Source organism: Gymnoscopelus braueri (assembly GCF_963280865.1).
Source record: "Gymnoscopelus braueri genome assembly, chromosome: 1".
Lineage (NCBI taxonomy): Eukaryota > Metazoa > Chordata > Actinopteri > Myctophiformes > Myctophidae > Gymnoscopelus > Gymnoscopelus braueri.
Genome location: NC_137603.1, coordinates 3775263 through 3788810, shown reverse-complemented (window position 1 = coordinate 3788810; position 13548 = coordinate 3775263). Strand labels below are relative to the sequence as shown.

The window sequence follows — 13548 nt, the reverse complement described above, 5'->3', positions numbered from 1 at the left end:
CCACTGGTTGAAATAATAAAAAAAATTGTGAAGCAAGCCCAAATAAGCAACTACACTTTAGAAACAAGCCCAAAGAAACGCAACCACCAATATTTACAAGCAACTTTACAGACAAACAAGCCCAAAGCCGCTTTTTTAAGCGGACATGGCAACACTGTTCAGTACGGTGGCGTTGAAGTTGGATGTTGTTGGATGCAGCCTTCCAGATTAATCATGACCTACACCTGGTCATACGCACGTCTCAGGGATATACGAACCCCTTTGAGAATTGCATGTTTGAGCTTACAGAAAATACGCCCTCCTTTACGAACTTTATTTACCCCATATTTACGACCAGCATAATGAATCGGGGCCATTGTGTTTCCTGATCAGTGATCTTACTTTGAGTGTGAAGGTCCAGGTTCATCACTGATGTCTGAGGAGAGTCCAGTAGAAGTGAGAGAGTCGATGCCACTCGTTGTGCTGCTGGGAGCTGGAGCCTCTGGTCTCTGACTCTGGTCACCTCTGTAATCAATACAATAACACAACACTGGTTCATACAGTACATATTCCTGATGAAAACTCCATGAACTAAAGTTTATAGTTACTTACTTTGTCTGGGAGTCTGGTTCATTGCTGTGTTTTGGAGACTCTGGTGTCTGTCTCTGGTTTTCACTTCTGGAATCATAACAATCACACAACACTCTGTTTCTGACTTATACTTAATAACATGAAACCGTAACCACCAATATTTACAAGCAACTTTACAGAAAAACAAGCCCAAAGTCGCTTATAATAAGCGGAAAAATTGAGTTTGAAGTTACAATGGGTTTGTATGGGAAAGGGGCGTGTCTGATAAAATGGATATCAAATATCTAGACACTGAATCAAGCAACTTAAAACTGTCTGGGGTGAAACACAATAGCCTGAGTAGATGTTAAAATGACCCCAAACATGTTTGAAAGTGAAATATCCCTTTACAAAAACATTCTTGATATAACGACTGAAAAATAAAACAATGCAAGAGTGTGGTCTAGCCAACACCAACCCTGGACTCCTGAATGTCTGCCTCCACACCCTCTTGTCTGGCATCAGGGTCTTGAGCTCTGCAGCGTTGTTAGCTCCGCTGCTTGCCACTAACACTGTTGGATGCTAGACAGGAGGGTGTGGAGGGCAGCGATTCAGGAGTCCTGAGTTGGTGTTGGCTAGACCGCACTCTAGCATCGCTGCATTGTTTTACTTTTGGTAAAATAATGACACTGCAGTCAACACACAACAGAAGGCTATACTAACCAGAACAGAGTAGGACCCTCTCACACTGTGTTCTACAGGAAAGTCCTTTGATATTGATGGAATCATCACCAGTAGACTTCCAGTAGAAGCAGTGATCTTAGTCTTACCTTGAGTCCGGTGGTGTGTCTTCATTGCTGGCTGCTGGAGACTCTCTTCCAGTGGAGCGGTGTCTGGACTTTGAGCTCTTTAAGCCCATCTTCTGGACTTGAACACATCTATGATGCAAAGCACGGAGAACACACAATAACAGTTACAGTGATGGAAGGACTTGGTTCAACTTGATGCCATCATCTGGACTTTGAGTTATGACATAAAAATCAATCGTGGTGCAAACTTATTTTTCCGTGCTAAGTTAACTCTTTGTTGATCTTGCTGCTCTGTGCGACCACAGCTCAGATAAAACTACCTATTTTGACCTGTTAACTTTGAGAATTAGCCGGTGTCTGCCTCTCCGTTTTTCTAACTGGTTATACAGTAGCTTTAGCCACTAATTACACACTCTGCTGCTGTCTCTCTGAAACCTCTTATTTCCCTCTCTGTTGTTTATTCTATTACTTTGCATTTCATTCATTTGCACATCTGAGTTTAGCTACACTGCTTTGTTTGGCCTTAACCACCGCACTGAAGGACTGACTGAGTGACCAATTGTGCCCTGGTTTCAGGTACCTTGATTTCTCCAAAGAAGACCCAGAAACAACTTGTGTGTGTGTGTGTGTGTGTGTGTGTGTGTGTGTGTGTGTGTGTGTGTGTGTGTGTGTGTGTGTGTGTGTGTGTGTGTGTGTGTGTGTGTGTGTGTGTGTGCGTGTGTGTGTTTGAGAGAGAGTAACATGTCATGACAAACTTTCAGTGATTTTTAACCATTTGTTGACTGTGGTCCTTTTTCAGAACGATTAAATACAAAAAAAATCGCCACTTATGATGTGTGTGCAAGGTTGCACAACTTTTTTAGTATGTTTAGGTCCTCAAAAACACGATTCATTTGTTAGAGGAAAAAACATTTACAATTTCAACAAGACTTCTCACTGGTGCAGTGCTCGGGCCCTAATAAGTTATAAATTAATTGAAATGTAAATATTATAACCTTGTTTTGCCATGTTACAATGTAGGCAGTGATAAAGGTTGTGTTGTGTGCACACACACACACACACACACACACACACACACACACACACACACACACACACACACACACACACACACACACACACACACACACACACACACACACACACAGGTCTGGTGGTGGTCTTGAGGGGGTACCAGGGGGTCCCCAAAACAATTACTTAATACAGCATCACTATCAGTTAAACCACTTTAACGCAATGTTACACTCTGAGTGTGTGTGTGTGTGTGTGTGTGTGTGTGTGTGTGTGTGTGTGTGTGTGTGTGTGTGTGTGTGTGTGTGTGTGTGTGTGTGTGTGTGTGTGTGTGTGTGTGTGTGTGTGTGGTTATGAGGAAATGGCTGCTACAAGTAAAAGAGGAAGTTGCATAGAGTTGCATAGCTCCGTTTCCACAGCCCCACACAGGCGCAGGCACGCACGCGAGCAAGCTGACGTTATATTGTTATACAACTAGATGGCTTATATTAGCAAAATGTTGTTTGAAAGTTGTATTTCAACCTTTGTGAAATACTCGGCCCAGGAAAATAAGAGAAGACATATCACACAGTGTTTTCTGCTGTGTTGCTTTTCGATGTGTACACTGTATAAGTTTACTGAGCTATCTAAAGAGCACAAAGTAAGTTCCTGAACGTGCCAAAGTATCGTGAGACAACAAAATCTCGCAATACTGCCAAGACAGAAACCAGTGATGCCATGACTGCTTATTATTAAGAGACTTTCGGCTTATTTTTCTGGCTTATTTGCTTATTTTGGCTTGCTTCACAATTTTAAATTCAAATAGCAACCAGTGGTTCTCAAATATTTTCATGTATTTGTCCTGTACAATATTTGTGTTCTGAAAAAAATCCTCCAAATATTCCACATTTTATTTCAAGTTTATTTATTTTTATAGCAGATCTACAAGCTCACAACGCATCATTCAGAGCTTGTGGATCGTCTATTTTCAATGTATACAGTATATAGGTTTAAGGTGCTCATAATGGCCTATGAATTAAATCTTTATTTTGAACATGTTAAAACTAGGCAACTAAGTTAAAAAACAAAAATAAATGCAATATGATAAAAAAAATATGCAAAACAGCATCTCAAAACAATAATAAAAATAAAAAAAATAATTCTACATGTTCAAAAAGGAGTAGGATGAAGTATACAACGTATTTAATCCTACCCCTTCGTTTTGCTTACCTCAGCGTCATCTCGTTATTTTTCATATACCCACATGATATACCATTAAATAAACCAAATCTTTCAAATTAAATAAATAATGAAATAAAGTAATTCATATATACTTACAAGTATTTACATATTCTATAAATATATTCTAACTATATTACACCAAACACAGTACCCTCCTTATCTAGTGTATTACTGTAGAGTATATACAATGTTAGTAAACCTATAGATTGTTAATGTAACTCTTCCTCCCTATACCTCATAATAATACATTCTTTATATATTTTTTTAAACCGGATCACATTTGAACACTGCTTGAGCTCCACTTTCATACTGTTCCATATAGCTTAACTCCACATAGAGATACAGAACGATTTCAATGTCGTCCGAGCACCTTGAGTTTTGAAATGTTACTCCCCCCTTAAATTATAGCCCCCCTCTCTATCAGAGAACATTATTCCTAGCTTTATACATTATGAGGGCAGTTTATATTCTATAATATCCCTGAGTTTTAAGTGATTTGAATTTAAAAATAATATATTTGTATGATCTCGATATCCAGCTTTATATTGTTCTTATATAGTAATTTAGATATGGTAAAACCAGGGAACAGTATAGCATGCGGAGTGATTTATAGTCCAAAACGTGCTTTGCTTTGCTCAGAACTGCAATGCTTCTTGATAATTTAGTATGTTAAACTAAACTAAAATAAGCAACTAGGGCCTAGTTGCTTCTTTTGGGCTTGTTTTCCTCGACCTGGTTGCTTATGTCTCTCACAAAATCTGGCAACATTGCCAGAAACGATACATGCCGCTTCACTAGAATAATAACAGCGTGCGTCTGAAGACTGTCATGTTGTTACATTGGCCATTGACTGAGCCTAGAGAAGGAAAGTCAACTGGAGCCTGGGTTTCCACACAATCACAGTCGACAACGAGTCGCGCTCGTTCGCGAACACACACACACACACACACACACACACACACACACACACACACACACACACACACACACACACACACACACACACACACACACACAGTCTTGAGGGGGTTCCAGGGGGTCCCCAAAACAATTACTTAATACAGCATCACTATCAGCTAACGCAATGTTACACTCTGTGTGTGTGTGTGTGTGTGTGTGTGTGTGTGTGTGTGTGTGTGTGTGTGTGTGTGTGTGTGTGTGTGTGTGTGTGTGAGTGTGTGTGTGTGAGTGAGGTTATGAGGAAATGGCTGCTACAAGTAAAAGAGGAAGTGAAAGTTGCATAGCTCCGTTTCCACAGCCCCACACAGGCGCAGGCACGCACGCGAGCAAACTGACGTTATAATATAATGTCTAGTTGTATAACAATATTATTGTTATACAACTAGACACTAGGCTTATATTAGCAAAATTTTGTTTGAAAGTTTTATTTCAACCTTTGTGAAATACTCGGCCCAGGAAAATAAAAGAAGACATATCACACAGTGTTTTCTGCTGTGTTGCTTTTCGATGTGTAGGCTACACTATACATTTATTGAGCTATCTAAAGAGCACAAAGTAAGTTCCTGAACGTGCCAAAGTATCGTGAGACAATAAAATCTCGCGATACTGCCAAGACAGAAACCAGTGTTGCCATGACTGCTTATTATAAGAGACTTTGGGCTTATGTTTCTGTGAAGTTGCTATAGTGGAGCAGATAAGTGCTACGATCTTTCAATTTATGATACAAGCGTGAAAATTGGCATGAGCAGTCTCCATGGGTCACTTGACAAGAAAATTGTCTGAGGCATTTGTAATTTCAAGATGGCGGCCATTTTTCAAGATGGCCGACACCTTAGTGGGCAGTTAAGTGATATGATGGTTTATTTGGTGATACAAGCATGAAAATTGGCATGAGCAGTCTCTGTGGGTCACTTGACAATAGGCCACCCACAGCTACTTGAAATTTCAAGATGGCGGCCATTTTTCAAGATGGCCAACACTTTAGTGGAGCAATTAAGTTATATAATGGTTTATTTGGTGATACAAGCATGAAAGTTGGCATGAGCAGTCTCTGTGGGTCACTTGACAATAGGCCACCCACAGCTACTTGAAATTTCAAGATGGCGGCCATTTTTCAAGATGGCCAACACTTTAGTGGAGCAATTAAGTTATATAATGGTTTATTTGGTGATACACGCATTAAAATTGGCATGAGCAGTCTCTAAGGTTTGCTTGACAAGAAAACACTCCCAGCCACTTTTTTTTCAAGATGGCCGCCCCCTGGATCCTCAAAATATACATATTATCATAGAAATGTATGTTTTTTTTTCATTAAGGACAATTATACGATTATTATTATTATGCTAAAGAACAACTTTTAACACATCACAATACAGTTGTGTTGATTTGTTGATCATAGATAGATTAGATAAGAGTGAATATCTGCACTACTAGGGGACAAACTGGTGATATATCACTGCTGTTAAACTCAGAGTGGGATTCAATGTCAGCTAATTGAAAGTTAGTATCCCAAATGCTGTCTAATTTACCCCAAAACAGTTAGATAGCCGCACCTGAATTGACAGGTTGTGCCAGCGCGGGAGAGCCAAGCCAAGGTTAATGGGGTTTTAGTTAACCAGATGGTGTACAGATCGCACAGGATTTAAATGGCATTGGATGAACGATCGGACTAAGTAGGGTTAAGGCACGAACTTAGTTGTATCCCATACATCAAAGTGCTTGGTAAAAGGTGGTAAAAGGATAAACCCTCTGCCTCTGCCTATGCTGCAGACATGGCAGAAGCCATCATAACAGTTGAGAAAACTAACTGGGACAGATGTTTCATTTGTCAGCAGGTCACCAAGGAAAAACTCATTCAGCCGAGTTTATTCAACAGAGAGCACGATCGTGCTGGTTATGATACCATTGCAAGAAATGTTATTTCATAAGATCAATGCTCTGCCTATCTTACTTAGTCCAACCCGACTAGATGAAGGTGATGGCATAGAAAGCACATTGACAAGAAACAGAGCAAAATATCATTCAAGCTGTAAACTTAGGTTCAACAACAAAGAGCTGGAAAGGGCCCAAAAGAGAGCATCTACATCTGCTGAAGACACCGAAGATACCAAAGATATCCATGTCAAGAGGCCAAGAAGATCTAATGTATGACAGGTCCAGCGATGTCACAACTGTGAACGAGGCCAGGCTTGATCTCTTTGCCAGAAAGCAAAGACAATATGACTTGATCCCATCAACTCAAGCAGCACTCAAAGAGCATGCCAAACATGCTTCTTATGAGGCTGGATACGTGTGGGGACAGGCATTGAAGCGACATCCACAAATGCCGAGCCCATCTGACTGGGGATGGGTGGAACAGGACGAGAAGTGGAAAGTCTTCTGGACTCCACACCTATTGCAGAGAGTAGTTGGGAGTTGACCAAATGTGGGTGCACCAAGGCATGTACTGGAAGGTGTAAGTTCTTCAGATATGGACTCAGTTTCACATGCCTATGTAGTTGGCCCTGCTAGAACCTATTTGCATGTTTATTTTGCCAGAGTTATTCGCCGTTGTCCTCTGTGTTTTCAAGTGTAGGCCTATGGCTCGGCTTCCCCTCGCCACATCGGCGCATCATGTTTTACTTTTTATCTAGTCTATTACTGTGTAATTTTCAGTTGTTACTTTGTAACATTGCTTCCACTGCCTTCCACTGCCATATCTAACAGTGAAGCACATTTTCAGTTTAGTTCCTTAGTATCGTTTGTCATGGTTCCGTGGCTATTGCCATTCAGTATAAGCCATTGCTCATAATTTTGGAGCACTGTCCGTTCAGTACCACAACTGTGCTTATCAGCACCACAACTGTGCTAATTTATTCATCTTATTTTTTGCTTCCCCATTGTATTTATTTGACACATGCTGTTAGTTTTTTTTTAGTTTTTAAATGCTCCACTAAAGTGTCGGCCATCTTGAAAAATAGCCGCCATCTTGAAATTTCAAGTAGCTGTGGGTGGCCTATTGTCAAGTGACCCACAGAGACTACTCATGCCAATTTTCATGCTTGTATCACCAAATAAACCATTATATAACTTAATTGCTCCACTAAAGTGTTGCCCATCTTGAAAAATGGCCGCCATCTTGAAATGTCAAGTAGCTGTGGGTGGCCTATTGTCAAGTGACCCACAGAGACTATTCATGCCAATTTTCATGCTTGCATCACCAAATAAACCATCATATCACTTAACTGCCTACTAAGGTGTCGGCCATCTTGAAAAATGGCCGCCATCTTGAAATTACAAATGCCTCAGACAATTTTCTTGTCAAGTGACCCATGGAGACTGCTCATGCCAATTTTCACGCTTGTATCATCATCTGAAAGATTCTGCCAGAAAAAAAGCATTTAGCCGCTCCACTACTAGTAAATATTGGAAGTTGTGAGTTGCTGTTTTACGGGCTTATTTTCTTACTTTGGCTTTCTTCACAATTTCAAATTTAAATTTTAACCAGTGGTTCTCAAATATTTTCATGTATTTGTCTTTGTCCCCTTGTGCCAGGGAGCCCCGTACAATATTTGTGTTTTTAAAAAATCCTCCAAATATTCCACATTTTATTTCAAGTTTATTTATTTTTATAGCAGATCTACAAGCTCACAACGCATCACTCAGAGCTTGTGGATCGTCTATTTTCAATGTATACAGTATATAGGTTTAAAGTGCTCATAATGGCCAATTAATTAAATCTTTATTTTGAACATGTTAAAATTAGGCAACAAAATTAAAAAACAAAAATAAAAATAAATGCAATATGATAAAAAAAAATCAATTCAAAACAGCCTCTCAGGCAACAACAAAACTATAATTCTACATGTTCAAAAAGGAGTAGGATGAAGTATAACACCCTTAATCCTACCCCTTCGTTTTGCTTACCTCAGCGCCATCTCATTCTTTTACCAACATGTATATAAATAAACCACATCTTTCAAATTAAACAAATAATTAAATAAAGTAATTAATATATATAAACTTAGAAGTATTTACATATTCTATAAATATATTCTAACTATATTACACCAAACACAGTACCCTCCTTATCTAGTGTATTACTGTACATATGTATATAATGTTAGTAAACTTTGTTAATGTAACTCTTCCTCCCTTTACCTCATAATAATGCATTCTTTATATATATTTTTTAAACCGGATCACATTTGAACACTGCTTGAGCTCCACATTCATACTGTTCCATATAGCTTAACTCCACATAGAGATACAGAACGATTTCAATGTCGTCCGAGCACCTTGAGTTTTGAAATTTAACTCCCCCCTTAAATTATAGCCCCCCTCTCTATCAGAGAACATCACCTGGATATTTCCAGGGAGTTGATTATTCCTAGCTTTATAAATTATGAGGGCAGTTTTATATTCTATAATATCCCTGAATTTTAAGAGATTTTAATTAAAAATAATATATTTGTATGATCTTGATATCCAGCTTTATGTATTGTTCTTATAGCTCTTTTTTGAAGTATACTTATTGCCTGAAGTGAAGATTTATATGCATTTCCCCAAACCTCTGAACAGTAATTTAGATATGGTAAAACCAGGGAACAGTATAGCATGCGGAGTGATTTATAGTCCAAAACGTGCTTTGCTTTGCTCAGAACTGCAATGCTGCTTGATAGCTTAGTATGTATATATTAAACTAAACTAAAATAAGTATCTAGGGCCTAGTGCCCTAGTTGCTTCTTTTGGGCTTGTTTTCCTAGACCTGGTTGCTTATTTCTCTCACAAATCTGGCAACATTGGCAGAAACGATGCATGCCGCTGTTTAGATGCCTCAATAACATTATACAGTATGCACATCGAAAAACAATGGATTGGAAAACAACCTGTGATATGTCTTTGTTTATATTCCTGAACCGATTAACACAATCGTTCAGAAATAGCCTAGTGTTTGTTCACAAGTTGGTCCAGCCGGCTGCCATAGACTTCAATGTATTTCACCAAACTCCCGGTTCCAGTTTTGGCTCCCATGCGCGTCAGCCCGGAACATAGGCTGACTGTACCTTCTTCTATCATGACAGATGTAACAATGACTCTTTATCTGTTGTGGCCTTAGAGTCGTATAGGGCCATATGTTGCCCGTCTTAAGTACCAGGTCTTATGACTATATTCAAATATTTGCACACATTTTCAAGATTTTTCAAAAATAGCAGATCTACAAGCTCAAAGTGCCGCGCTATGAGCTTGTATATCTGCTATTTTTTAATAGCCCAAAGTATAAAATAATGGCTTTGGCTAAAATCTAAAATTACACTGATGCGTTCACGGATTTAATGGGCTAACTTATGACCTGGAGGCGTGGCCAATGCTGTTTGGCCACTCAAAACAGCCAAACAGACAATGGGTGCATCCACACATGAGCGTCAAGTTAACGCTGGGGTCGCAAGCCCTTGTTCCGGTTCCGCCCATTTTTGGCCGTTACTCAATGAAAACCGGAACCCGGATATGCTTCAGACGCGAACTGCCTTATCCCATATTGTTGAAGCGCAAGGGGGCGGGGGGGCGGGTGGGGAGAGAGTCAGTGCACTGAAGTCAAGGCACAGACTACTGTGTTGTTGACGGACAACGGATGCACGCTTATGAGAAACAACAACAATAAAACCTGGCAAAACAGTTGCGTGCATTATAGCGCAAGATGAGGATAAAGGAAACATTCAGTCTAAATGTCCAGTTTGCTAATTCTCGCCTACTACTACTACTTTTGTATTTGAAACTTTAAATTTCTCTAAATATTATATATCATTTATGAAAAGGCTACTATAGGCTACAGTGAAGTCGGACTGAATAATGACTTCACTGTAGCCTATAGTAGCCTTTTCATAAATGATATTTGTACTTAGACTGTCCTGAAAGTTTATAATATTTAGGTTTTGTTTTTCTAGTGTTATTTCACACTCGCTTCTGGTAATGAAAACATTGAATGTTTCCCATGTGAAGAGGAACCACCATGGAAATAAAACCTCAGGGCTTTATTGTGTTTTCATCCTCAGTGATATTGTGTGGAATGTGATGATGTGCTCTTTCCTTTTATCACCACATACATTCAATCAATCAATAAATAAAGCCAATAGATATAATTGCAACTAGCACATCATCCAGTCATACAGCTCTAATAAACATTTGTATTGTTACAGTTCTGTTATAAACATTTGTATTGTTACAGTTCTGTTATAAACATGTGTATTGTTACAGTTATGTTATAAACATGTCTGTTATAAACATGTCATTATGAGGGTTATGAGGAAATGGCTGCTACAAGTAAAAGAGGAAGTGAAAGTTGCACAGCTCCGTTTCCACCGGGTCCACAGCCCCACACACACACGAGCGAGCGAGCTGGCGTTATATTGTTATACAACTAGATGGCTTGGCAGAATTTAATTAACAATTATACGCAGCGCACTGCGACTAGACCCTTTCACGTTTTTGTTTACTTCATAGTAGCTCTGCTCTGTCATTTGGGTGGATCTCTTGTCCAATCAGAGGCTGAATGGCCAGATACATTATGCAACGCATTGCAGCCACCATAAGGCACGCTATGTATTCACCTTATTCATCTGGAGTGGCCTTAGAGCCATAAGGTCATAACAGATGTAACAATGACTCTTAAGCTATTGTGGCCTTATTTTGCCCATCTTAACACACATTGCCTGCCAGAGGGTTTTCTATAAAAGGATCAGCCAGTGCCAGGAATTTTGACCATTCTGACTCATCTTTGAGGACCCACAGAATATTTTGTGCTATGACTATGAACACATGGAATATCTCAAAACAAAGATTAGAACCTCTTCTTTCACATTCTTTCAACTTTCGAGACATTTTGATAAATCTCAGAACATTAAAAAAAAATGCACAAATCTATATACAGTGTACACGTCGAAAAGCAACACAGCAGAAACCAATGTGTGATATGTAGCTGTGTTGCTTTTCGATGTGTACCCTGTATAATTTTATACAGGTATCTAAAGAGCACAATGTATGTTTCTGAACTGACTGTCCACCATGTCCTGTCTGGCAACCAAATATTGCGATACGTGTGAGCCATTTATTTTTAGGATATGTCCTTTTGCACACCTACGAACGGACAGGTATGACAGAGTATGAATGCTGAATATGGAAGAAAAAGGGACAAGGGAGAGGGAGATTATTTTGTACTGAGCATATCGAAAAGCAATTGATTTAGAAAACAACCTGTGATATGTCTTCTTTTATTTTCCTGAGCCGAGTATTTTATAAAGGTCTCAATGGTTCAGAAATAGTGTTTGTTCATGAAATGTCCAGCCGGCTCTCATAGACTACAATGTTATTTCACCAAACTTCAGGTGTGAGTTTAAGTTTTGTAGGTCTATGAAAATAAGCCCAAAAGAAGCACCTATAGGGCACTAGACATATGAGAACTGTAAACCATACTGTAAACATTGAAAATGGCTGATCTGCAATATTCCACATTTTCTTTCAAGGTTTTTTAAAATGGCAGATCTACAAGCTCACAACGCGTCACATCATGAAGCGTTGTGAGCTTGTAGATCTGCTATTTTCAAAAAACTCTTGAAAAAAAAGCTTATAATAAGCGGACATACAGTAGCAACACTGTTCAGTACGGTGAAGTTGAAGATGGATATTTCATTTCCTGTTGCCTTTTATGGTGCGAAACGGTGAGTGAAGCTTAGAGAAAATACACCCTGCTTTAATAACTTTATTTACACTTTATTTACGACCAGCCTAGTGAATCGGAGCCATTGTGTTTCGTCCTCAGTGATCTTACTTTGAGTGTGAAGGTCCAGGTTCTTCACTGACGTCTGAGGAGAGTCCAGTAGAAGTGAGAGAGTCGATGCCACTCGTTGTGCTGCTGGGAGCTGGAGCCTCTGGTCTCTGACTCTGGTCACCTCTATTATCATCACAATCACACAACATTGGTTCATACAGTACATTCCTGATGAAAACTCCATGAGCAAACACTAATTCAAGTTCACAGTTACTTACTTTCTGAGTTTCTCGTTCATGACTGAATATTGGATAATTATTTCTATCTATCTTCTAGTACTCTGTCTACTTTTTCATTTTTTTAAATTATTTTAGGTAACTGGAAAAAAGTAATTGAAAAAACACCGCCCCCTCATGTATTAAAAGGACAATATCAGTCACCAGAACCAAGGACGTGTGTTTTAGTCTAACATGGTTAAAATGAAGTTTGAAGTTACAATGGGTTTGTATAGGAAGGGGTCTCATAAAATGAATATCAAATATCTAAACACTTCTTGATCTTACCTTGAGTCTGGTGGTGTGTCTTCATTGCTGGCTGCTGGAGACTCTGTTCCAGTGGAGCGGTGTCTGGACTTTGAGCTCTTTAAGCCCATCTTCTGGACTTGAACACATCTATGATGCAAAGCACGTAGAACACACAATACCAGTTACAGTGGAAGGACTTGGTTCAACTTGATGCCATCGTCTGGACTTTGAAGGAGTTATGACATAAAAATCAATCGTGGTGCAAACTTATTTTGCCGTGCTAAGTTAACTCTTTGTTGACCTTTCTGCTCTGTGCGACCACAGCTCAGATAAAACTACCTATCTTTACCTGTTAACTTTGAAAATTTGCCGGTGTCTGCCTCTCCGTTTTTCTAATTTGCATATAATACTGGTTATACAGTAGCTTTAGCCACTAACTTCTACACACTCTGCTGCTGTCTCTCTAAAATCTCTTACAGTATTTCACTCTCTGCTGTTTATTCTATTACTTTGCATTTCATTCATTAGCACATCTGAGTTTAGCTACACTGCTCTGCTTTGTTTGGCCTTAACCACCGCACTGAAGGAATGACTGAGTGACCAATTGTACCCTGATTTCAGGTACCTTGATCTCTCCAAAGAAGACCCAGAAACAACTGATCTCTTGTTGTGTGCGTGTGCGTGTGCGTGTGTGTGTGAGAGAGAGTGTCATGACAAACTGTCAGTGCAT

The 13548-nt window shown here is 39.3% G+C and overlaps 1 protein-coding gene across 1 annotated transcript in view; it reads right to left on the bottom strand.

Annotated features, from left to right (window-relative positions):
• Positions 1-12464, bottom strand: part of LOC308089960 (uncharacterized protein) — a 68792-nt gene extending 56328 nt beyond the window's left edge. The window contains exons 1-4 of the mRNA XM_080434952.1: positions 12355-12464; positions 1380-1487; positions 592-657; positions 382-504 (exon numbers count right to left, since the gene is read on the bottom strand). Of these exons, the coding sequence (XP_080291078.1) occupies positions 382-504; positions 592-657; positions 1380-1468 (278 nt within the window). The 5' untranslated portion in view covers positions 1469-1487; positions 12355-12464. The remainder of the gene's footprint in view (positions 1-381; positions 505-591; positions 658-1379; positions 1488-12354) is intronic.
• Between the last annotated feature and the right edge of the window lie 1084 nt (positions 12465-13548).